The sequence below is a fragment of the Parasteatoda tepidariorum genome, chromosome 10, assembly GCF_982258835.1.
Source record: "Parasteatoda tepidariorum strain Cologne lab strain chromosome 10, Ptep-v5.0, whole genome shotgun sequence".
NCBI lineage: Eukaryota > Metazoa > Arthropoda > Arachnida > Araneae > Theridiidae > Parasteatoda > Parasteatoda tepidariorum.
Genome location: NC_141764.1, coordinates 49,190,607 through 49,217,620, shown reverse-complemented (window position 1 = coordinate 49,217,620; position 27,014 = coordinate 49,190,607). Strand labels below are relative to the sequence as shown.

The window sequence follows — 27,014 nt, the reverse complement described above, 5'->3', positions numbered from 1 at the left end:
TGTATCAATCAATCTGTTAATTAATCTGTGATAATGCTTTCTACAATAAGGTTTAGATTTATTATAATATTTAAAAGAACAAAAAAAAAAGTTTTCTGATATTCATAGTGTCTTTGTATCGTACTAAATAAGAATTTTGGACTATCTTCTTTACCAATATATATTTAAAAATCTTCATTTTTAAGACCATTTTTGTGATTATAAGGTTCATATACTTTTGTTGGTAGAAAATCTTAGCACAGTAGTCGATACTTCGTATTATTGCATTGTTTGCAAATTATTTCTCCTCTCATGTCTTTTTTTTCTTTTTAAATGTTTTCTAAAAATTTATGGAAAGCTTAAAATTAAGCAAAAGAGGAAAGATTATGTTATTCTTATTGATGGAAAAATCTATTTTTCCCTTTGGTGTTTTGGTGGTCAGGTGTTTTCTTCATCTCGCCATTATTTCAGATGATCAAGCATCTCTTGAAATTTAATGTTCTTCTTGAACTTCTTGAAATTTAATGAAATTACATGCAATAAAAATGAAGAAAAAAGAAAAGAAAAAGAGGTAGAATTGTTTAAGTGAAAGAAGACAATCCTTTTCTGTAAATGCTACTGTTTGGATTTGCAATGTGAAAATTTCCTGAATTGTCCAAATTTTTTTAAAACTAAAAATGAAATTTTTTTGTTGATTAATTTAAGAATAATTTTGGTTATATGGTTGCAGGTATAAAGAAACTAAATAATTAAATGAAAAATTAACCAAATGCTGTATGTAATTAGAATTATTTAGTGTATATCTTTAACAATTATTTTGTGCATAATTTTTATTTATCTTATTTTAGTTAATTTTCATCCTTTACGTGTTAGATTAAGTCTAATTTTTGCAATAAGAGTCATTGTTTGATTGTGTTATGAAAATCATGTTGCACATTGGCATAGTAAATGCTAAACTACTAAGCATGCCATGCAAAAGAGTTAGTCTGATAAGCTTTTAATTTCATTCCCCAAATATTTGTCAAATGTTATATCTTTACATTCTAAATTCATATAATATCATGTGAAAGCCATTCAATATTGAATATTTTATATAAATTTTTTGAGTAATTGAAAGCATTTCATTTTATAAAACTTAAGTATTTTTTGTATTATGTGTTATTTTTTTTTAGGTTTTCAAAAATGTTGTTATTTACAAAAGTTTAACTGTATTTTTTGACTGAAAAATATTAAAAATACAGGAATAAAATTTAAAAAAAAAAAAAAAATAGAAATTGTTCCACCATGTCATTGTAATATATTATTATATTTTTAAAAATAATTAATATTTTTTGTCTAATTATATTATAAAATTTAAAATAAATGTTAAACATATATTTTTATAGGTTTGAAAAATGCCCTGAAGCTTTTCCAAATGCGAAGAAAAGGGTAAAATTTTATATATCTACTTGTACAGTTTTTTTTATATAAGTTATTATATTTTAAAATAGAATGTTCATATTTCTAGGTTCCAAAAGAAAATGTTTACAATAGAACAGCTGTGTTAAAAGCAATTGACAAATTATCTTCAACTATAAAAAAGTGAGTGTACATAATATCATAACAAATGAAGTAAATAAAAAAATAAATTACTCTCCATTAAAAAACATTGTTTAAAGATTGTATTTGTCAAGTATTTTCCTTGTAAAAAATTATTATTTTTTATAATTATTTACTATCTTTTATTTCATTTACTAATGGTCTAAAAAATTTTGAATTATTAGTATACAAATTTTAGATACTTGTTTTATACAATATAGAGATACTTGTTTTATTTATTATCTTTGATGTTTTCCAGATTGTACACTTTACCCCCCTCAGCACCTGATAAAAGCTTGACATTCAGTGAAATACGTTGCACTCATGCACCCCTGTACCTTGGAGGAAGGTATAATAAATATTCTCGAGTACTCAGCCAAACTCCTTGGATTGTTGATGGTGAACGTCACATGGAATCTTCTGTTAGTGAACTGATTACTGACATTGTTGAGAAACATATTCAGGCTGATAGTAAGATGTAATTTGTTTACTAATTTTCATAACTCTTATATCTTGAATTGTTTTAATTAATCAACCAATTATTATATAAAATTTAAGTGAATTTGAGTTCACTGATTGTTAGATATAATTGTATAGATTTTTATATGTATAAGTTTGATTTCTCCAATTATAAAATGCAGTAATTAATATTTTTTTAAACTATTGTGGCAACTTTTATTTTTTGCAATCTATAAAGAAAGTTTATTTGAGTTCACCAATTATAGTTAAAAGTACTTCTTTGTGTTATTTATTTTAAAAAATAGCTGCTGCTGATCTTTAAAAAAGTTTTATATGTCAGAACTATTTATACATTTTGAACGAATAAAGTTTAATGTTCCCTAAAGTTCCCATTCCTTTTTAAATAATAGCAATTTGTAAGAACAATTTTTTATTTGCAAGAATTTGCATCAATACGCAACATCAGACTCACAAATTTTACTTCATTTTAATATAACAAAAATATTACGTTAGTAATTTCAAGAAAAATGTTCTTGTAGAATTGTATTTTAAGAACAGTTGGTTTCAAATTAATACATTCAGTCAAGTTGAAAATTGAGGTAACATTTTCAACATTAATATGTAACTTTTCAAAACTGAAACTATAGTTTTGAATATTTATGATTAACAATGAATAATTTTGTAATTGTTTGCATGTATTGTAATTTTTATTTTTTAAATAAAGTTTGTGCTATTATACAATACTGTGAGATACTGTGTGAATTTTAGAATTTTGTGTATAAAATACTGATTATGATTCTTTTCTTTGCTTGTGTATTGTTGAAATTTATAGATTTTTGTAAAATCTTTTTTTTTTTTTTTTTTTTTTAATTACATTGCAAATATTAACTAATGTAGACATTTCTCTTTCAGAAATAGTTTTTTCTGCATCTGGCAGAGAAGATGTTGATGTGAAAATGCTTGGGAATGGTATGTTATGCAAATAATTTTATTTATTTGCTTACTTCAAAATTATTTTCTAATCAATCTAGTTATTAACAATGTAAAATTACTTCTTAATTTTATTGAAAATATATTTGATTTTTCTTTAACATAAATGAATGGGATCTTTAAATAAAATAACTATTATTTAAAACTTTGAATGAAAGAAGAATAGTGTTACACATCTGTATAAGTTTCTTAAAATATTAATTTAAATCTAAGTAATTTTATTTAAATGATTATTATTTTTTTGTGAATGAATAAAATAAATGTTTTGATTTTCTTACAATATATTAAATTTGATTGTTTAAAATATTTAGTTGTTCAATGCAATATAATGGATAAATCTTGCCCTTGTCTGTTTGTATGAACACGTTTCTTGTTAGATAATGTTTATTATTTACGAAGAAACTGCTTTAATAGTTTTAACATAATGTTCTTTGTCTTTTTTAAAAGATTTTATAAGTCATAATGTTTCTGAAATTGAAGAAAATTACTCAACTTAGTTAAAAATAGTTGAACTCTTTTTAATGTTATTTTGTTAACTATGTTGTAGCGCAGAAACAATATAATGATATGAGTTAAACTTGACTTTCTTATGGCAACTTTATATTTAAAGGTAAAACTTTAAAAACGTAAAATTTTTTAATTCCATCAACATCAATATAGTAATAGTCTTTTTCCTGAAAGGACATCACATGTTTTTTGGTATTTATGACTTATCAAAGTCAACTGCTTAATGCGAGAAGCATGGTTATAAAAACATATTAAAAGGTATGATCTTGAATCGGGCAATTTTGAAAGGGTTATCCTGAGTGATTAGTTTTAATTATATGTGAACACAATAAATGTAAAAGCATTTAGTTTTCAAATAGGAATGAATTTTAGACTTGGTTCAATTTTTAGTCAAACTGAAAAAGAAAGATTTGTTTTCGAAGAATAATGTGTTTTAGATGCCCACCATGGTTCCATTCCAAGTATTTTGTTAACATCCTCTTACTGTTGTATCATCTGCACTGGAATTCGTTAAATTTCTTTCTACATTTATGAACTGATTTTTCATTTATTTTTATGAAATGCCCGTGCAGCGTAAGTAAATTACACTTTTGTTAATTATTTCTTTTTAACTTAAACTATTTCTAAGTTTTATACATTGTTCTTTTTACTGCACCTAAAGTAAAACAATGTTTGTTGCCAAATTGCCTGATTCACTTTTCCTAAATTTGATATGATTTTTAGTTGCCTTTTGCTGTTAATAATACTTGAATATAAAATTAAATTCTATTAAATGAAATTATATATACTTTTTTTGTTTACTTAGGTCGGCCATTTATTTTAGAACTGATAAATCCTAGAAATGTATTATTTTCAAGTGATGAAATAAAAGCAATAGAAGATGTAAGCATATTTAATTATATCAATCTTGATCATATTTTTTCTGCAACTGTAAGTAATATTTGCCTAATAAAGCTTTTAAATAAAAAAACCTTGTAAAATCTGATACTAAAGAACATTTGAAAAAAAAAAATGATTAATTGAAAAATAATGATTGATTGAAAAATAATGATAATTGATTAGTGATAATGATTATTCAGTGACATTGAAAATATATCAATACTGTCTATTATAAATACTTTTTTTTGATAGTATCAGTTGTTATTGATATTACTGTTCTATGGTATTGATATTTTTGTTCTATAGTATTGAAAAAAACTTAACATTTTTAATGTATTATTTAATATAATTTTATTCATATTGAATATAACTATATCATTTAATATTTTATATAATTATATGATTTAAAACGATATTATCATTTAATATAGTTATATTTCACGATATAATTGTTTTATCATAGTTCATGATGTAATTAATTTAAATGATGTATGATTAATGTAATTAATTTAAATGATCATATGTTTTTTCTTGGATAATAAATATAAATTCAACTTCTAGTATGTTTATTTTATTTGTAGAATAAAGTTTTAAATGAAGAAAGTCTCTTACAAGCCCATATTAAACACCTTCGAGAAAAAATAATGAGATTTCTCAGTGATATTTAAAACATATTAAGACTGTTTAATTATCGGTACTTCTTTTTAATTGCACTAAAGATTTCTACACAATTTTTTGAAAATAAGTGGAATTTTAGTTTCTTTTTTTTATTATAAAATATCTACCGTATCTTTCAATTAGCTTTTAAATTAGATTTGAATTAAACTTGTATTAATATGAGATTAATTGCAATTCTTTCTGTGAAAATCATAATTAATGTCACAGATTGATAAACAAAAGTTTCACAGAGAATTTTAACCATAAAAATTATCTGCACTATATCAAATCACTGGTATTATCATTATCTCTACATATTTCCTTTAACTTTAGATACATATCAAATATTTTTGTCAACATGACTTTTTTCTTATTTAGAATAAAAAATTTTATATAGATTTTTTTGTTTGTTTAATATAAGAAGATTTTTTTAAAAATTATTTTTTCATACTAATTTTTACAAATTCACATTTATTCATGAGTTTATTTATTTATTTTTAAGTTAATAATTAATTTTAACTTGAAATTAATATTCAGCCCTACAATTAATAGAAATTTTAAGTTAACTGAATAATTAAAAATATAAACAAAAAAAGGACTGAAAACTGAATAATTATAGGTTATCTTTTGTAATGCAATTAAAGGATTTATGTAGTTTAAAAGTACAAAACACATAATACTTGATTTGCTCCTCCTAGAAACATGGAATAAATGTTGCAATAATTTTTTTTTAAATGCTGACATGCATCTAATTTTTAATTTTCATTTACAGGATGTCAATCAAAACACTGATCTCATAGCAGTCAAAAACTTACAAGTTATTTCCAAGTAAGGAAATTTTTACTATTTGTATTTAAAATTTTTATGTAATGTTTGTAAAATTACCACCAATAAGATCAATGGAGGGTTTAAAATCATACAAAACTATCAGTTTATTCTTGAAGTGGGACTGGAATGCCCTTGTCTATCATTAGAAACTGTCTTTACGCATCATCATAAATTGGTTTTAGGAAATTTTAATCCTTCCTTAGCTCTTATTAACCTTAATAGTGATTGGTCAGATTTAATTTTTTTCTTCAAATATCAAAGTTATTTTGTGGTTTTTAATGCACAAAGCTTTTTTTTTTTTTTTTTTTTTTTGATTAGTTTTAAAAATGTACCTTAAGGGCAGTCAGTATGGATTATCCTGTGTTATTAAAAAAATAAATTTTTGAAGAAAAAAAATTGACCTATATTCTGGATAACATTTGCGAAAGGATCATAGTATTATTCCTTCACACAATGATACAAATATGATTTCTGTGATGATTTTATCCAAGTTCCTGCGACCTTAATTATCATAGGTCAATTATAACAACATATAATTGACCTACATTCTGGATAACATTTGCGAGAGGATCATAGTATTTATTATTAACAATGATACAAATATAATTTCTGTTGTGATTTTATTTAAGTTCCTACAACCCTAATTATCCTTACAAGCTTTACATGGTTTGGATAGCACAAATATATTACATAATTTCAAATACAAATATAATTTCTGTTGTGATTTTATTTAAGTTCCTACAACCCTAATTATCCTTACAAGCTTTACATGGTTAGGATAGCACAAATACATTGTCATATTACAAATGCTTTTCTTTTCAAAACTATTAAGTATATTAAATTATTAATGCACTAAATTAAAGAAAAATAAAAAATCTCAGTTACAAATGTTTGATGTGTGTGGCACTTTGGTTACTTAACAAACATTTAATTTGTTAATAAGTTCATTCCACTCTTTTTGTTTGTTTGTTTGAGCAATTGAGACTTAAATTATCAAGACTCTAATATGACATGAGTTTGAAATTTATAAATACTTAAAAACGTCATTCATTTATGCTAAATCTGCATTATATTTTTCTTTTATGGATTCCTCAGGGAAGATACTTCTATTTTGAAAGAAGGAGAGGAAGAGAAACGAAAAACATATTCTGCTCTATGCGTTGTGAAGAAAACACTTAAACAAGAGGATATTGATCATTTAGAAGGACTGGAAGATGTAAAACTTAATCAAAAAACCCCCATACGTGTATTACATAGGTAAATAACACTATTGCATTTTCTTGAATTCTGTCATTTAATTAAGTATTGTGTTAAACATGTCATCTTAATCTAGTTAAGGTTTTGTTGGTCAAGCATTGGGTAACTCATTATGTATATTATGTGCAAGTTTAATCTAATGTTAGCAATCACATTTTTCAAGCAACTGATGTAGAATACTTCAAAAAACTATTTTAATATGCTTTTTTGTTTGGATACTTTTGTCGTAATCATCATATGGTAGAAAATCCTGCTTTTTCTGTTTGTCAGGCAGAAAATCCTGTTTTCCCATAAATATTTCGGAGAAAGAAATTCATCTTACCATTCAAATTTCACAAGCAACCATTATTTTCATATTAAAAAATGAATGGTTCCTAATGTTATGGCCTTGTTCACATATTTATCTTTTTAGCAAAATTAAAGATCTAAAATAATAAAGATCTTTGCAAATTTCTAGACATTTTAAAACCAAACTAAACGTGTATTTTTTTTCATTGTTATTATTCTATCTGTTGTCAATGCATAAAAAAAATAAATAAATTAGTATTGCTTTTATATGCAAAAGAAAAAGGTAGCTTTTAACTTCTACCGTATATTAAGATTTATGTATATTGTATATGTAAGGAAATAAAAGATGACACTAAATTTTTAAACTATCTTATACTTTGTAATGGGCAATTATATCTTAATTGTATTGTAATTAATTATATCTATTAACTAAATGATAAAATAAAGCATTTAGAAATGTTTGTTTAGGAAAACTAGCCTCTTTCAAAATTTGATTTAAAAATTTAGTAATTTTGATTACATTTATGGTACTTTTTAAATACAGTGGAACCTGTAAAAGTGACCACCTGGGTAAAGTGAGAATCTGAGTAAGGTGACCATTTTCTGCAAGTTTTATTTAAAAACTCCTTTTTAAAGACTCTTCATAAAGTGACCACCTCTATATAGTGACCATTTGACTTGGTCCCGAGGGTGGTCAATTTAGACAGGTTCCACTGTACTTGAGAATATAGGATTCTGTTTTTATATATAAATATAAATAGTCACAATATATATAGTCAATAATATATATACATATATCATTTTGAAGGCTGTGTAAATAAAAATTACCTAATTTTATTTTACTATAACTCAAATCTTTCTCTGTAGTCATAGTTTTTGAAAATATGTAACTGGAATTTTAAAACTATTATTAAATAATATTTTAATCTTTAAATTTTAGGCGAACTCTGAGTATAAGAGAGAGGCTGATACATACCATAAAAGGTAAAATCATTGATGATCATCATTTGTTATTGCGCCTTGAAACACAAGCTGGAACGTATCCTAATACTTATAATGTGCTTCTTCTTTTTTAAACAGTAGATTTGGTATGCTGTATGCCTTTATGACTATTTTATTTAAAGTAAGCTTAGATTTTGACTACATCACATCCAATTATAATGTAAAGTCAAAAAGTAATGAGTCAAAGGTTCTTTCATACAATTTATTTAATGAATCTCAAACGAATTTTTTACAATTGTATAGGTATTAGTCCCATTTTGATATTAGCCTAACAACACAATGCTCATAAAAAAAATCGGATGTTACTTAAGAATACTTTGGCATCATCCTCTGTATGAAATCAATGTTTTTACAGTGCTTTTTCGAGTCTTCAAAGATATGATTATGAAAGTTGCATGAGAACAGAACAGATATGGACAATTGAATGAGAAGGATTTAAAACTTCCCTCATAAATTTCTGTCAAAGTTTGTTTATTGCATTGGCTTTATAGGGTGTAACATAGTCATGTAACATGGTGACTTCACAAGAAAGTTTAAAAAACACTGCAATCCTGACTGTTATTGATTCAGGTATTTAAAGCTGTTCAAGCTTCAATTGTTATCTTGTATGATTAACTTAGCAAATTTTATAGTACTCAATATATTAATAATTTCCAAAATATTTTTGCAAAAAAAAAATTTACATTTTTAAATGCAATGTATATGAATAAACACTGTATTATTCCTTACAAACAAAACTATCCAGATATAATTAGCATGATTATACTTAACATTCTTTACTCTTTGCATGAAATAGTTCTTAGTCATTCTAATGAAGTATTAAAATACAAAGCTTAGACATTTTAACTTATTCAAAATATTCGTTTAAAATTTTCTAGTGTTTACTTAATTAAATATAAGATGCTTTTCGAGTGCTTTTTCGAGTCTTCAAAGATATGATTATGAAAGTTGCATGAGAACAGAACAGATATGGACAATTGAATGAGAAGGATTTAAAACTTCCCTCATAAATTTCTGTCAAAGTTTGTTTATTGCATTGGCTTTATAGGGTGTAACATAGTCATGTAACATGGTGACTTCACAAGAAAGTTTAAAAAACACTGCAATCCTGACTGTTATTGATTCAGGTATTTAAAGCTGTTCAAGCTTCAATTGTTATCTTGTATGATTAACTTAGCAAATTTTATAGTACTCAATATATTAATAATTTCCAAAATATTTTTGCAAAAAAAAAATTTACATTTTTAAATGCAATGTATATGAATAAACACTGTATTATTCCTTACAAACAAAACTATCCAGATATAATTAGCATGATTATACTTAACATTCTTTACTCTTTGCATGAAATAGTTCTTAGTCATTCTAATGAAGTATTAAAATACAAAGCTTAGACATTTTAACTTATTCAAAATATTCGTTTAAAATTTTCTAGTGTTTACTTAATTAAATATAAGATATGTGAAAGAATTTGTTCACAGTGATTTTGGTAGAACAACTCCTAGTCTTGGAACTCTATTAGAAACTGAAGCAGACATTTTGGAGCTTGATGTAGAGGTAAGTGGACAATTATTTAATTGACTGATGTATTAAAAAATGCCATGAACAGAATTTTTCTCAAATGTCATTACACTGCATTTCTCCGCGTAGATTCACATAATGTAATATTCTTCGTTACTATTCTAAATAACTTTGATTTTATACATTGATTTGAGAAAAACTTTAATATTTCAATTTGTGGAATTTTAAATTATTCTATTCTAATTAAATTATTGAGGAATTTCTATTTAAGAAATTTTTTTAAAAATATTTTAATAAAATTATACATTATGTTTTATTACAAATTATATATAGAATTCAACGGTTCTAAATTTGTTTTGATAAGAAGAAAACTAAATGGAAATAAAATTACTATTAACAATTAAAAAAAAATATTTTGGAATTAAAAAAAATGTTAAGCAGTTGAAAAAAATGAAATAAGTAATAAATTTAAAATTAACATTTATCTAATGTTTTATAAAGTATTATATTTTTGTAATTTTTTAGATAATTAGACTTTTAACAGAATATTCGGCAAACTAAAAATAAGTGTGCATAACTTATTTAGATTGAGGTGCACACATTTATTTAGTAAAATATGGATAACGTAAATTGAAATTCAAAATAAATTATCATAATAGGTTATATAGATTTTAAAATTATATGTAATACTAAAATAGATATAAAAATGATTATTTTCTTTGAAAAAAATTTCTATTTCTTATACCATATTCAATTTTATGTGTGTTAGAATTTAAAGCAGCTATTCATTAAATATAGTTGCCAAAAAAATTTTTACTTTATCATTCTTAATTTCTTCCATATCGTCCAATTTTTCTCACTTTCTTCTAGTGAAGAAATAGGTTTTTCTAAACAAAATGCTAACCCTGTTTTAAATAATTCTAATTTACTTTAATCATCCTTTTAAACTATTTGTTTAAGAATATGTAAACACATAACTAATATTTTAGCAATTATTACCATGCATTTTAATTTTTATTCTTCAAAAAACACTTTTACTGAAGCACACAGGCTAGTGAAAATCTGACAATTTAATCCACAAATATCTACATTTATATTATAAGAGAAAATTGATATACTGTTTGCTTCTAATGAGTTGAAATAACTTGTTGATAATTTTTTTAAAAGAATAAATAAAGTTTGGCCATCAAATTTGTAATATACTACTGCTGAAAAATAAATACATACTACCAGGGCTCGAAAAACAGCCCGTCCTCTGCAGTCACAAATTCACCGCGGACAACGAATTTCTCGAATCCGACGTCCGCGCGGACGACCATTTTCCCGTCAATGTTAGTGATACATTTTCAATTTTTGTTATCTTACAAGTGGAACTGGCAAACATCATATTTGATTCATTTAAGAAACGCAGTACCCTCGGATAAATTGACATTCCAGTTAACTTGACCATTGTAATTTAAATTATTTCATAAAAGAAATACTAGGTTATTATTAGTAACCTAGTATTTCTGTATAATGTAATCCTAGTAACTACTAATTCATTGTTCAATTTATATAAATGTTTGTAATAAATAAGAGAAAATTATATTTTTATTTATTTAGAAGCTACGGGCTAGTTTCAAAGGAGGACAGGTACATTGTTGGACAAGCCTTCCTTGGGGACGGGTAAAATTTCTGAGTTTTTTCGAGGCCTGCATTCCACTTCTATATTCGAACTCCAATATTGTGAAGTTCAAGAAAAATTTGTTCTTATCACAACAAAATTCTGAATTTCTGACACATTAGTTACACTGATTATTAAAAAGGAACTTAACTTATCCCAATATATTTTTGGATGACCCTTGAATTGATTAAATATTTTTGATCACCAAAAAAAATTTTTTTCCTCCTAATTTTTGAAGACTTTGAAATTCATGCCTTGAACCATTTTATAGTCTTAATACGAAAGAGAATGCAATATTTAAATAAAAGTTGCATGAATCATCCATCCCTAAAGAAGTAGATAAAAATATTCGTTTGTAAGATTGAAAAGAAAGTGCAAATTTAATGTTATCAAAAGAAACCGATTCTTAACTGGAAATTGAAAAGAATTAGAAATATTAAAATTTACAACATCAGCAAAGCATAAAATCAGATGATGAAATTGTTAAAAATATTCGCTATCACGAAATTTTTTAGTGTTCCTTCAATTCTGTGATATTGAGGTTTGAAAGTATGAGAAAAATACACACCTATAAATAGAAGAATATGTCGTAACCTGAAATTAATAGTATTACAGTATAAAATGTGGCAGCTCTATTTTTTATAATAATTGTAAATTATTTTTTTTTCCAGAGCATTCATCTAGATTGGCCTCCAGAATCATCTTCCGACTTTAAGAGGAATTATTTATTTGTATAATTTAAAAAAATAAAGAAATATATATTTTTTAAATGCAATTTATTCTTAGAAAAATACATTATTTACAATTGGCAAAACTTATCTTTCAATGATTCTATATCCACAACATCATTTTGAATGCTGTTGATACCCAGTTTCATCAGCATTATATAGTCTTTCTTATCTGCTTCTTCGCATATTGAAAGACATTGTTTTTGTAAACTCATCAAAACTGATGAAAACATGAAAAACACTTCAGAATCAAGGTATGATGAAACACAACAAATGTCCAGGAAAACATTTACTAACAAAGATGGTTTAGTGGTCTTTTTCACGAGATCCTGCAGTGGAAAGAAATTATAGAATAAATTTCATGTTATTTATCTTCATTTAAACATTATAGTACTTTTACCCTACAATTTCATTTTCTATACAAAAATTTGTAATAACAATCCCCGCAACCTGTATATTACAATAGTAGAAAAAATTGGGTGTAGTGTGCAGTGGAGATCTTGAAAATATTCAGGCATTGTAGACATCCACTAGATTTACAAATATTGTCACTGGTATTTTGAAAGAAATTATTAAAGTATTTTAAGTTTTGTTATTTTCAATGAAGATAAGGTGGCCACAAATGGAGAGAAAAAAATTTCCCAGGCTTTTTAAGACTGATTTTTATTAAATTTCACTGACTTTTGTAACTGGTTGCATAAACTTTATTATTACAAAACACTTATTTCCAATCAACAGGATATTCAACTATTTCTAAAATTCCATCATTCTAGGAGATAGATTTGATTAAATTGATTTTAGCGTATAATATTTATAATATGAAGTAAAGATTGATTAAATATTTAGTTTAATGGCCCAAATAATCAAATTGATCATGCGGTATGAAACTTAACTTTTTGCACTCTGGGCACTTTAAAATGTTAAATTAGTGTTAATTTAAATTAGTGTAGGCACTTATTTAAAATATATATGGCTGCAATATTACATTGTAACAACTAATAACAATAAAATTATGTGGTTAGGAAATATTAAGATACAAAAATTTAAAATTTTTAATCCTATCATATAGGTGGAGTGCAAAAGGTAAATATTAATATGGACTCTTGGTAAAAAAAAAAAATCAAAGTAATTGTTTGATAGATGAGGCTAAAAATATAAATAGGGACAATAAATGGAAAAAAAAACATATCTGTGGGTAAAGTAGGTTTATAGTTGCATGAAGTAATAAGTGTAGTGAATCAAAATACATCTATAATTTACTGTGGACACACAGTAAATTGTACACTTTTAAATTTGAGTAAAAAATAATCATTGCTCGTTGACTACTTCTTATTCAAATTATAAGACAAGGTTTTTTCTTCAGATTTTGAGAAAGAAATGAGTATTAGAAAGACAGAAAAAAAAATTTGCCAATATTACAAATATATATATATATATAAATAAATAAATACAAGAAAACACGAAGAAAGTTAAGAAAAACAATAAGTTTCATTTGTTGCGCTTAAGCTGCAAGTAAACAGAACTCATTAGATAAGTTTAAAATGAAGATAAAACAAAGAAAAATTATATATAGTCAGATAAAAAAAAAGGGGGGGGGGAAATAATAAGTAAAAATATATATATATATATATTTTCTATATACAGTCAAACCCCACTATAGTGAACTCCCGGATATAGTGAACGAAGTGTTCGGTCCCGTGCCTTGCTATACCCGTATAATGTTATTTTGTGTGGATATAGTGAACCAAAAAAGTGATGAAGTTGGATATAATGAACTTTTTCTGTCTGCGACTGATTTTTTTCTTCATTTTTTTGTAATAATTTCGAAATTTCTACTTCAAAATAAGTACATATACCGATTTTTAAAGCCATCTATATTGGGGAAGGTAGCGATAAGCATTTTTTCTTGTTTGCTTCTTTTACCTTACTTTCCCATTCCTAAACAAATCAAGTAGATGTTTCCAACCCAGGCAGATGATGCACCTGTAAGGTGTCACTGGGATCAATAAGCATTTTTTGTCAGAGGGAATGAGTAACTATTCATTATTGGTCAAAGAGTTAAACACTAATATGTGTTGATAAGGCCCTCATTTCAACTCCTTTTTGCTCTCAATGCAGTTAAAAAAAAGCCTGCAAATAAGTGTGTCAAATTTAACTATGGTGAGCAGTAAACGTAAAATGTTCTTCATTGATGATAAAATGGGCATAATCAGAAAATTTAAAATGGATGTAATCAAGCTGATATTTGCAGAGAATATAAACTATCCAAATCTACAGTTCGTAACATGTGGAAAAATAGGCAATTAACAATTTCTGCTCATGAAAAAAATTTAAATGGCAGAAAAAAGTGGAGAAAAGCAGATCACAAGGATATTGAAGAAGCATTACTGAAGTGGTTCAGCATTCAAAGAAGCAGCAATCTTCCAGTATCTGGACAAATGTCGATGAATTTGCTAGGCAATTTTAAGATTACTTTTATGTGTTCGAATGGCAGGTTAGACAAGTTTAAAAATTGGACTAACAGAAATTCAGGAAAAATTATCTGAGAGTCGGGAAGTGTTTCCATATCTGATGTTGAGGATTGCTCATCAGCTAAAGATAACTATTTTTTTTTTTGTGTGTGTGCAGGACGAAGAGTAATAAAAAATAAAATTTTTTTTGCTACTACAGTAGGGAACCGATTATCCGGAACGATCGGGACCATCGCTATTCCGGATAACTGATTTTTCCGGTTTTCTGAATCGCTACAAAAAGCCGTTTTTTTATTATTAAACCTAACTAAAAATATATATATATATATTGGAAATAATCTTAAAAAGAAGAAAAAACGATGAAATAATACACTAATGATTATTTCCAAAATGATGGTAAGGTAAACATCTTTCAAAATAGAAAGAAAAATCCTAAAATCTTATGAGGAATAAAAATTTTTTTTTAAAATGGCGGGAAAATTTATCGAATTTCGTTCCGGTTTTCTGATTTCCGGATAACAGGTTCTGTACTGTACATAATATTTTTCAGTCATTTATTTGAATAACGTGTAATAAAAGGGAGGAATTTGGGAACAATTAGCTAAATTGCCCGCGTAACAGATATAGTGAACTCCCGGTTATAGTGAACCAAAATTTCGGTCCCTTGAAGGTTCACTATAGCGGGGTTTGACTGTATATATAAAGTGTTACAAAAATTTAGAAAAATTATAAATTTGCTACAGAAATCCTTGAATAGTGCGTTCTTAGTCCCTTTAGGTCATAAATATATTCTAAAATTGTAAAGTTACTAATTCTGAGAAACTTGCTTTGAATCAATGGTAACTAAAATTAAATTCAAGCAGTATCAATTAAAATTGGAGGAAGAACAATTAAAAGAAATTTAATGATTTTAATTTGTTGAGATGATAAACAGTTTATTGTAAAGTATGCTGAAAATTTTATTTCTAAAAATATATGATATTTAAACAAGAAGATAAATGTTAATTTATGTTAAACATCAGAAAAATTTCCAAGTTTCAAAGGGCAATTTTGAAACGGTTTTCCTGATGCTTCAATTCACTCTTAAGCAAATTGTTTCTAATTTTATTAAGATTACTCTATGCATGGATTAAAAAAACAAGCCTAATTATTATTATTATATTTTATGTTAAAAGGCATTTGAAAAATATTTAACAATAATGTAATACTTAGATTCTAGATTTTAAAAAAAAATACATTTCCAGAATACTTGATAACAATTACTTTGAAATCTAATAAAATAATTACTAAATCTCTACATTAGTTGTTTTTTTTATTATTTAATACTGCTTCAATTAATATACATAAATTAATATAATAACATACATAAATTGTTAATTTTAAAAGCAACTCACAGTAAAAATAATATTCATAAAATTTTAGGTTTTATTAAACTTATATTATTTTTGACACAAATGTGAACAATCGCTTACCATTATTGTGTTGGTTAAACAACTAGAGGAGTACAAGATATCTTTTAAAGATTTTTCTTTCATCATAAGAGTAAAGACGTCGATTAAACATCGAATAATACTATAGACGTCAGGGTTATCTGAAAAGACAAACATTATTTCTTGCAATTCATACATCTAATAAATTGTTGTATGTCTTAAATGATAACAATGATTACACTTTTAATTACTATTGTTTTTAAATTATATTCCAAGAATTGGATGTAAGTAAAATGAGTTTTAATCTAAACGTGACACTTCTGGATGTTCTAATGGCCTTGGCCCTCTACGGGCTGTCGCACCACTAGTTTTTAGTTTTAGAGGTTTCACTACACAAATAATTTTAATTTTTATACAAACATAAAATTTTTATGATAGGAACCAAAATTTCTTTAAAGGACTCGTCTTTATGTTTAATTATAGCCAAAAGTATGAAGAAAAAAAAAAACAAGATAGATTTAAAGCAGTTTGTTTGTATGTATGTATTAAAAATGTTTGGAAATTATAGATAATGCGGTTTATTTTATTAATCTTTTTTTTATTTATAAATTAAATTATCATAATACTTTTTCATTACATAGAGTTTTTACCTTTTAAAATGTATTATGGGATTATAATTTTAAAAATAACTTGCTCTGTCAATTTTGTGCTTTTAGATGAAATCTAAAAGTTTGTCATTTTAGGCTTGAGCATCACAGATAATGATTAACAATAATTAAAATATGATATTGATATTAAATAATAATTTTTTAAAAATTTCTGCCTTGAACTACTAAAATTCATATTACATAAGTATTAATTTTTACTGATTTTGGACACCCTTTTTCCTTCTGGAGGTAAGATTTCTTTTAAAAAAAGATGTAAATTTTCTTAATCTCAATTTTTACAAAAGATCCCACCCCCTAAAAATATGAAAGTCAGTTTTATTTAGGATTTAACATACCAGTCCCCCCCCCCCCAAAAAAAACAGCAAATAACTAACTTCTTTACTTTTAGGCAACATTTGTACAATTCCTAACATGAAATTTTAAAAGGTGAACTTTTTTCTGAGACAAGTTTAGTTTTTGATTGATTCTAAAAAGATATAACGATATTTAAACAAGATAAATGTAAATTTAATTTAAACAACAGAAAAATTCTTTTAGCACAATATTTAAATGAAGTGTTTGCATAGACAAATGTTAAAGCCATTTACAACACATCCCATACTTGTTAAAAAATTAAAAACCCTACTAATAAACTAAAGTAGCATCTAAAAAATACTATAATGTAATAGTGGATCATTTTAATATCATTAATATTTTATTCCATGGATTTAAGCACAATTCTATATGAATTGCATTTCTTAAAACAAAAATATAAGTAAAGTTAATTCCTATTTGAGTAACTGGAAACTTAACCATGATTTATACATTGAATATCATATTTCTAAAATTATTAAAAAATCATTTTTACTATTCCATAATTGAAAATCTTATATTAACATCATAACTTACTATTAGGTAATAACCATGGATAATTTGAAGATCCTGTCTTCAGGTGATAAAACTGATAAAACATAATTATTCTTGTTGATTGAAGCCATTCACTTTTAGTAAAGTGCCAGAAATTCTGAAGGAAAAAAAAACAAACTTTATTCTATTAAACCTATATCAGCATACATTATTCTATTCAACTCTAAAAGCATATACTCAATATAAAATTATTATTTTTTTAGAGTTATTATCCCACCAGAACTTTTCTTACAAATTACTGCTTTTTTCCGAAATATAAATTTCGAAAAAAAGCCAATGCCTGCAATGCTTAAAAAGTTTACATTCGGTATTTTTAAGTATTAATGCAAAAGGTTGGAAAATCAGTATTGAACATTAAAAAAAATGGAGTAAAAAATTTAATAGGCATGTATTTTTTTACAAGAATGAGAATGTCAAGTTGTTAAATGCGTAAATTTTACATAATTCATTTATAACTTTTAACAAATTTATTAGGTAAATATTTAATAATTCAGAGTTTTGCTTGATAATTTAAAATTTATATGTGTATTCAAATCATTTTTATCACTGTTGTATAACTTTTTTAAAAATAATAATGCATAATGATGTTTTACACAAAATGGTCTTCAAGTTAGCAAGTTTTATAAAAATGGGTTAAATTTTTTGATTAACCCAAACAGTTTTTGAGATATGAGAAAGACATAAAAAGTTGCCCAACAATTTGACCATTCGCAAACTAAAATATTAAGATAAGATCTTTTACAGTGTCGCTATACCTTTCTATTTTTACGGTCAGAAACCTGAATCAATTAACGAAAGTTTTTTTCAAGAAAAATTACATTTTTATGTCTAATTTTATAACTTCAGCTATTGTAGCTTGAACCTTAAAGATTGCAATGCAGACACATAATTTCATTAAAATATCCATGATTTGTTGACAAAAGCATTTTTGCGATGAATAGTTGTTTGTATCATATGCTTGAAGGGTCACTTTTTAGGAAGGCATATTTACACATTTAAATTGAGAATTTACACTCAATACACATTGGATTTGAATGAGGAGAATTCTCCTGTTAAAAACAGTAGAATATCATACAGTGATGAGATGGGGAAGACAGATAGAAGCTTTTCATATATATTTCTCTAACATAAAATATTTCCATGGCATCAAATGAAGGATAATTATCTCTAACAATGGATTAATACTATACTTGACATGCTATGAAAATTTTGGCAATTATTTCGTTATACGGCAGATAACCAAATTTCTTCAATTCTTTTTTAGAAAAATAATATTTATTCTTACTGTTAACTTCAAAAATTTGTAAAAACCCAAAATTTTTAGGACATTTATTGAAATTTTTAATAATTAAGAAATTAAAGGACACTTTTTGTAAAAAAGAAATTTAAGGGCAACTTTGAGCCTTGGGGTGAAAGGAAATGAAGAATAAAAAAAATTGTTAATTTGTCTAAGACTTGCAGCAAGCAAGAGCCTGGTAATTTTAAACTCAATACGGAATACAAGGGAACTCCTGTATCAAGTATTGGGAGAAAGTTGCCTTCGTGGAAGACTTATTGATGGAATGAATACACATTTGGGTTACATGGAGCGGAAGACGACGAGAATCTCCCACGGTTAACCTGATGGCAAAGGGTCTCTAACCCATGATCCGTCTGCTACTGAGGATATTTCACGCCTGCACTGTGGTTGCTGCAATCCAATCTTATCGACCAGCCATCATTTATAAACCGTCCCCACCTTTTTATAAATTACATTCTTTCTCCTCCTAATATAAGCATATTATACATTGATTATACTTCAGAGTTTTAGGTTAACTTGAATATAATTGGATCAGGCATAATCAAAGGTTAAAATTGGCACAGAATCATACAGAAATAATGTATTTGAGCAAAATGGTATAGATTATCACTTCAGGTGCCTTCTGGCACAGAGTATCAATCCATGCAACATGGTGGCACCATTAGAAGCAGACTCATATAAAAATAAAAATCTTGTTGTTGTGATAGGTTTTAATATTATTTGAACGTCCTATATATGACTCATGGTTTTGGATTTTAGAAGGAAAATTTTGAGCATCAGATTAAAGTTTATTCAGAGAGTTTTGTTTTCACGGCCAGTACATCATTAAAGCAACCAAATGACTAATTCCCACGAGAAACTTTACTGTAGGCTTTTATATGATATCTAACAGTTAAAAAAAATAATGTACTAATAAGTTCACATCTAACATGGTTGTTTTGATTTGAAATAAAAAGCTAAACTAATTTAAAAGAACAAAATAAAATGGATAGAAAATATTCACGTATAGATTACCGTTGGCAGATATTTCAAAAAGTCCACATAAGAGAGTCCATAGAATGAAAGATGATCTACAAAATCATCAACATCGCTGGTAATACAACACCAAATCCACAAATAATGGAAATTTTCTTTAATCACTTCGTTTTTCCATTTAAGTAGATCAGTCTGTTGGTCTAGGAAAAGTGGAGTAAAATTAGTTAAATAGAAAATTATAGCTTACATTTTTAACTAATTCATAAATCAGAACTAAAATAGAAAGTATTAGTCGCCAAAAGAAAATAAGGATATATTTTACTTTGTTAAGTTTGCTGCTCTAGGAAAAGTGAAGTAAAATTAGTTAAATAGAAAATTACAGCTTATAATTCTAACCAATTCATAAATCAGAACTAAAATAAAAGGTATTAGTCACCAAAACAAAATAAAGATATAATTTGAGATGCTCTTCCCAAAAATGCTTTAAGCTTTGTTGTAAGCAGTTGCTTAAGACATTGAAAATAAGAAAAGAAAAACTGAAATCTAATGTCATGATTATTAATATTTGAATAAATTAGAAAATTTTCTCAAAGTAAATAAAAAAATATAACATTGAATTCAAGCCAGATTCAGGAAGCTTAGAAAGAAAAAAAATTAATAGAGAATGTTTGAACAACAATTATACACAAGAGTAACGAATCAGTAACTTAATTTCTAATAATCTAAAAAAGGAATTAAGGCTTTGTGTATTTCATAACGGTAATTGAGGAAAAAGCTATAAAACTTACTTTAAAAAAAAAGCAATTTCATTATTTTTAAAAAATTGCATACACATTATAATATATATTTTGATAAAAAGCTTTGACAATATAAACTTGACTGACTAACTTGACTTGAAGTCAGGTTGATGGTGAAACTAGAAAATAAAATAACATTAACACACATGGAATGAGATTTTTTGCTAGCTGAGTAATTTTTAAATATAATATCTATTTTGAGTTAAATTTTTCCTAATCTGACCACTTTACTCCATTTTATTGCTGAATAATAATTACAAAATGTACTAAGAAGATGCATTAAAATAATGACTTTATGAAATGCAATCTAAAATTATAATAATTTTCTGTAGCTACAATCTAGCAAAATCAGCTGCAAAAAGGTTGCTTTTGTAACCAAATTACTTCACCTGACTCAAAATAGACAGACATATTTACTTAAACCTAAATAAACAGGTTGATAAATGTTTTCCTGACACATTTTATTCTTTTTATGAATTATAATTCTTTTTTACAGAACAGGAGAGTCCACAAGCAAAGAATTAACAAAAGATCAACTGATCGTGAATCTAGATCAAAACTACACAAAATAATGCCAGATCTACCATGTATATATAATTACATCGAGGATTTAGATTATTTTTCTTCATGCAACTCAGTATAAACTAGTTTTCGAAATTTAGTTATATTTATCAGATCTGTTATTTTAAACATAATTGTTACTAGCCTACTGTATGATTATAAAAGAGAACTTCAGAATTTTTTTTATTGTGTTTACATCTTGCAACTGACAATCTTGAAGTTGAGTTAGGAGAAAAATGCAATTATATATATATATATATATATATATATATATATATATATATATATATATATATATATATATATATATATATATATATATATATATATATATATATATATATATATATATATATATATATATATATATATATATATATATATATAACATGTAAAAATACCTGGATTTGTTTCTTTGTAGAAGATGCTTATGATATACAATTTAAGAACCTTCTCAACATCAAATAATTGATGTTTGGAATCTTTATTCTCATCTGCAAAATTTACAAAACTATTCATAAGTTATGGTTATTCATGCAGGTATAATAGCACAGCTTTAACAAGTATAAAAAATAACTAACATCATAAAACAGAAACTGTATAATACAATAGAAATAAGATATTGATTATAAATAGGAAATGAAGGAAAAATACATAATGAGTTCAAATGTATAGAAACATACATATGACAAATTAATTTTATTTTGATTGCATTTATTAGCATGTTAATTCAGTGATTGTGGAATTAACCATTTAACAAGTATAATAAATAATAAAACTATATAATACAGCAGAAATTGATTATATATGGGACAAATGAAGTTCTCACTATTAAAAAGAGCATCTAACTGTGGCTTCTTTTTATGATTTGAAAGCAATTTCATTATGTCTACAACAGTTTCTTTAAGCTTTCCAAGGTTGTTTTCAATACAGAAACACAAAATTGTACCCAGATGTTTGAAAAGAGAAATATATTTGTCACTACTGATTTCCAGGGCATCATTGCTAATAAGAACATCTAAAGCAACCTATAATAAATAAAGCAACTTGGTTAAACTAAAAAAATATTGCTAAGTACTTATACATTATATTTTTAATAAATAAACAAATTTAACAAATAATACAACATTGGATGACTTATAAGAAGTTTAAAACATTGGTTTGCATATATATATATATACTATATAAAATTAGGAAAAAAGTATAATTTTTTTAAACATTTTTTAATATCTCAAAACCATCTTTAGGTGTAAAAATAGTAAAAATATTCAACTTCTTCCGTGTTAAAACTATATAGAATAATAAGAATACAATTTGTTTACTTAAGAAGTAATTAATATTTTTTTGTTTAATTTTATTTATTGAAATTAATTTTGTTAAGTTTAGTTATGAAATATTAAGGTTGTAAATGTTTCCAAATTTCGAGTAATAGTTTTACCTTTCAAAGAAAAAAAAATATTCTAAGTTACTTAATAAAAGAAGAAATAGGCATATAATTCTTAGCAAGTTAACACGAAGGACACAGAATACCTTTTATTTCACACATCTGTAAAACATATGACATCAACTTTGTTTAGAGCCATAACCGATCACACTAAGCCTCTTCTTAATTCAATTTAAAATTTATTTATTAGTTAGATTAAAACAATTATCACAAACAGAAGAAAAAAAATATCCTAAATTTTTTTTAAATAAAATTAAAAAATACACTTACATGCAAACATTCAAGGGTAAATTCAAGCTGATTGAATTGAGCACTTTGAATTAGTGAATTTGGAAAAATGCACTTATCTAAGAAAGAATCAAAAGAGAGAATGTCTTCAGTAACTTGCATCTGAAATTTAAAAAGCATTTATGTAATTCCAGACAAATATTACAGTAGAATAACTAGTTCAAAAACAAAAATGAGTAATGCATTCAGAATTTTTCTAAAAAAATAATCCTAGAAGTTATACAAACAAAAAAGATAACAGTCTCAGTGGCTGTACATTTTTTAACCTTTTATTCTACATCCTTCATATTGAATTTAATGTAGATTTCAATGGTATAAGAGTTTGAATCAACTACACTGTGCCAATGATAAATGACATTAAGCATAAGTTATTTGATCAGGGCTGTAAAATTTATCTGACAAAAATGATAAACTAGCCTTCAATGAGAACTTTTTGATGGAACTAACCCAGATTTGAGTTTCACGTAGAAAAAAACCACAAAATAAATCATTCTATGGTTAGCCCGACCGCAAGGGGATTCTAACACACAATCATACCATTGAAGAAATTTTATGTCAGAACTGTGGTCAGTGCAAGCTTGGAGCAGAATTTGTATCAACCAAGTACCGCTAGGATACAAACTTGGGGTCACTTCAATCGAGGGCAAACACTCAATTCCTTCAGTCACGACCATTCCACTAGAATACCTTGTGGTCAAGGGAGCCTAGTCTAACAACCTAAGGGGAACATAAGTTAATCTAAAGAAAAGAACTCACAGTTTTCAAACATTAAGGATATCATAGCCTACTACCATTAGTAAAGTGTAAAAAAACTAAATTAAAATTTCAATTTTTTTGTATAAAACATAAAGATTGTTTATTTATGCCTACCTAATTGACTAGTTTCAAGCAAAATGTTTAGAATTTCTGCAGAGAAGGAATAATTTTTTAAACCTTCATAACTGTTCAGTGGTGCCACTCTAAAAAAATTTCAAGACTGAACTTATTTTTTGACCAAATAATACTGTCTAGCATTGTTTACCAAACTTTTAGAAATTTATAGCTCACTGACACCAAAATTCACCTTTCCCTGTTAATAGCCTACATATTAAATCAATCATTTGATTATTTTTTCTAAAATTTTTTTCTTTATTTTATGTTTTTTCTTTAGCAAACCAAATGAAAATAACAGCTAACCTAGTATATTTTTTTACAACTATTACTGAAAAAAATTCATATCTCCATTTTTCACTTCACCGTTATTTTTTTTTTTTGTTCTAGCACTAGCATTTCCTTGTTTTTTAAAAAAATAATCTTGATTTAACTTTGGCCACCATGACAATAGGTTAGGGTGGAGGAAGCAAACTCGAGCAGATTTAGATACAGCAATAGTACAAATTTAATTACACAAGTAGATGAAGTTCAAGCAATCCCATTTGTCAAGACTTTAAGAATAAGAATTAATGAAGCTGATAAAAAGAAGATAAATAAAAGTCCTGACATCATTACCATATCATATGTTTTCATTAAGATATAATATTTCTTTATTTTGACCAAATTTTTTTTTTTAAAATTTTTAATGAGAAAAGAAATAAAATGTTATTAAATTGATAGAATTTATTAGTCCATTCATTTGTCTCAAGACTGATTTCTGTCCCCAGGACTGAAGAGTGGCACCCATGTAACTGTTTCTGCACAACATGCTTAATTTTTAATAAAGAAATTTCTTACATACTAACAAAATTCAATAAAGCCTTTAAAATAATTTTAATACTGTACCTCCATTAAAGTTTTCAGCAGAATGACAAAATGCTTGGCTTCATTTGCTCTTAAATTATGCTCAAAGTAAGGAGACAGTATAGTAATCAAAGGAGCAACTGGCTCCTCATGGCACTCATATACACAGGCTATAGGAATAGTTTTCAGCACCTATTTGAATATTAAAATATTATAAATTTCACTATTAGCAATGACATTTAGTAACATAAATTTTCTATTTTTAAGACATACATTTTGTGTTTAAGTTTTCATATTGGAAAGGCAGTTCAGACATAAAAATAATTCTCCTTAGTTACGAGACTGTGTGACAAAAATGAGAAAGTATCACTACTGAGGACAGATTTCTAAAACCTCTTTTTGGCTCACACCTTTTGTGAATTTTTATATATTGCATAAGAAACCTTTAAAGATTGACAATTTACAATAAAACACATTGAAAACACTATACATATTTCTACAAGATTTTTATGAAATTTTAAATCAAAAGTCATACAAATAAGAAAGATGCACAGCCATTCTGCAACAATATGCATATGGATGAAATAAACCATCATGTATTTTAAATGGTCTTTCTTCAAAACTCTAGACAGGGGAATTTCAATTTTCATCCAATTTGTATGAAATTTCATGGCATCAATGGAACTAGTTTTTTATTAATTAACAGTTAAAACCTGACTTATAAGGTTGTTTTTGATCAATATATCCCCTTTTTGATAAAACTGAAACAAAATACAAAAAACTTCTATGTGCAACAGAAACTACATTCATGCTATTTAGCCTACTAAACAATGAAAAGGATTTTATAACAAATGATTGATCAACTTTAGTAGATTTTAATTTTCATCCAATTCGTTTGAAATTTCATGGCATCAATGGAACTAGCTTTTGATGAATTAACTGTTAAAACCTAACTTATAAGGTAGTTTTTTGTTCAATATATCACCATTTTGATAAAACCGAAGAAAAAAAAATAATATGTGCAACAGAAACTACATTAGTGCTATTTAGCCTGCTAAACTATGAAAAGGATTTTATAAGAAATGATTGATCAATTTTGGTGTCATTATTATAAAATTTCAAAGGAAAGAATTACTTTATTAACCATATAGATATTTTGTTTCACATTATTTATTTCACTCAAGATTAAATTTAGCTCAGAGCATGTAGAGTTATTTTAAATTAAACACAAATGTTTTTATTTACTATGCAATCTAAAACTCATTTAGAAGAAAATAGGCTTTTTTGAGTGAATTAATGTGGTGTTCTTGTTTAAATTTAGTAACTGATATATTCCAGCCTCAGTATCACAAACTTAGGTAACACATTTTTTACAATATCATGAAAAATTATGCAAAGAATAAAAAAAACTATTTTTTAGCTGAACACATTTCTTGGCAATCATTGATTTAACAAAACATTTGGTTACCCTTTGGTCATAAAACCCTAAAACTTAATAGGTTCATTACCTCATAATGATTAAAGATTACTATTTATTTCTTGGCAATCACTGATTTAACAAAATATTTGGTTACCCTTAAGTCATAAAACCCAAAACTTAATAGGTTCATTACCCCATAATGATTAAAGATTACTATTTATCAAAAATTAAGTGGAAAAAAGCTGAAATAATATTAGTAATAATAAATGACTACAAATTTTTTTGTATTTCCCTACGAGTCCAAGATATTGAAGCTTGACCGTATATCATAATTGGGTAATATAAAATTAAAAAATAACTTGAAAGAAAAATAATAGAGAGTAATATTTGAGAGAAAAAAATTAAATTACTTTCAAAGCTTCCATTCCATCTAAACCTTGCATCATGGCTTGTTCAATCAAAAATTGCAAAACTACTTTAGGAGATTGCACAAACAGAGGAAGAAGTGTCTCTTCAATCTAGCAAAGATTGATATCATCTTAAATATCAGAATATTTTACATGAAGATTAAGCCCTACAAACTTATTATGAAATAAAAACATATAAGCAGATAAATTAAGATAACACGAAAAAAAATTGTTTTAAAGGCTTAATGTTAACACATTTTATCAATTTGTGAAAAAACTTAATCACTTTTTCAAT

General features: G+C 25.8%; 2 protein-coding genes across 2 annotated transcripts in view; one reads left to right on the top strand and one right to left on the bottom strand.

The window, feature by feature from the left end:
- Positions 1-12,383, top strand: part of Pus10 (Pseudouridine synthase 10) — a 22,435-nt gene extending 10,052 nt beyond the window's left edge. The window contains exons 6-15 of the mRNA XM_087154172.1: positions 1,365-1,407; positions 1,487-1,560; positions 1,817-2,028; positions 2,929-2,985; positions 4,319-4,395; positions 5,822-5,877; positions 6,973-7,134; positions 8,363-8,461; positions 9,882-9,981; positions 12,280-12,383. Of these exons, the coding sequence (XP_087010298.1) occupies positions 1,365-1,407; positions 1,487-1,560; positions 1,817-2,028; positions 2,929-2,985; positions 4,319-4,395; positions 5,822-5,877; positions 6,973-7,134; positions 8,363-8,461; positions 9,882-9,981; positions 12,280-12,345 (946 nt within the window). The 3' untranslated portion in view covers positions 12,346-12,383. The remainder of the gene's footprint in view (positions 1-1,364; positions 1,408-1,486; positions 1,561-1,816; positions 2,029-2,928; positions 2,986-4,318; positions 4,396-5,821; positions 5,878-6,972; positions 7,135-8,362; positions 8,462-9,881; positions 9,982-12,279) is intronic.
- Positions 12,368-27,014, bottom strand: part of LOC107450508 (uncharacterized) — a 27,848-nt gene continuing 13,201 nt past the window's right edge. The window contains exons 9-17 of the mRNA XM_087154170.1: positions 26,723-26,830; positions 24,935-25,084; positions 23,159-23,278; positions 22,274-22,472; positions 21,846-21,938; positions 20,126-20,286; positions 17,794-17,908; positions 16,280-16,398; positions 12,368-12,665 (exon numbers count right to left, since the gene is read on the bottom strand). Coding sequence (XP_087010296.1) covers positions 12,408-12,665; positions 16,280-16,398; positions 17,794-17,908; positions 20,126-20,286; positions 21,846-21,938; positions 22,274-22,472; positions 23,159-23,278; positions 24,935-25,084; positions 26,723-26,830 — 1,323 coding nt within the window. The 3' untranslated portion in view covers positions 12,368-12,407. The remainder of the gene's footprint in view (positions 12,666-16,279; positions 16,399-17,793; positions 17,909-20,125; positions 20,287-21,845; positions 21,939-22,273; positions 22,473-23,158; positions 23,279-24,934; positions 25,085-26,722; positions 26,831-27,014) is intronic.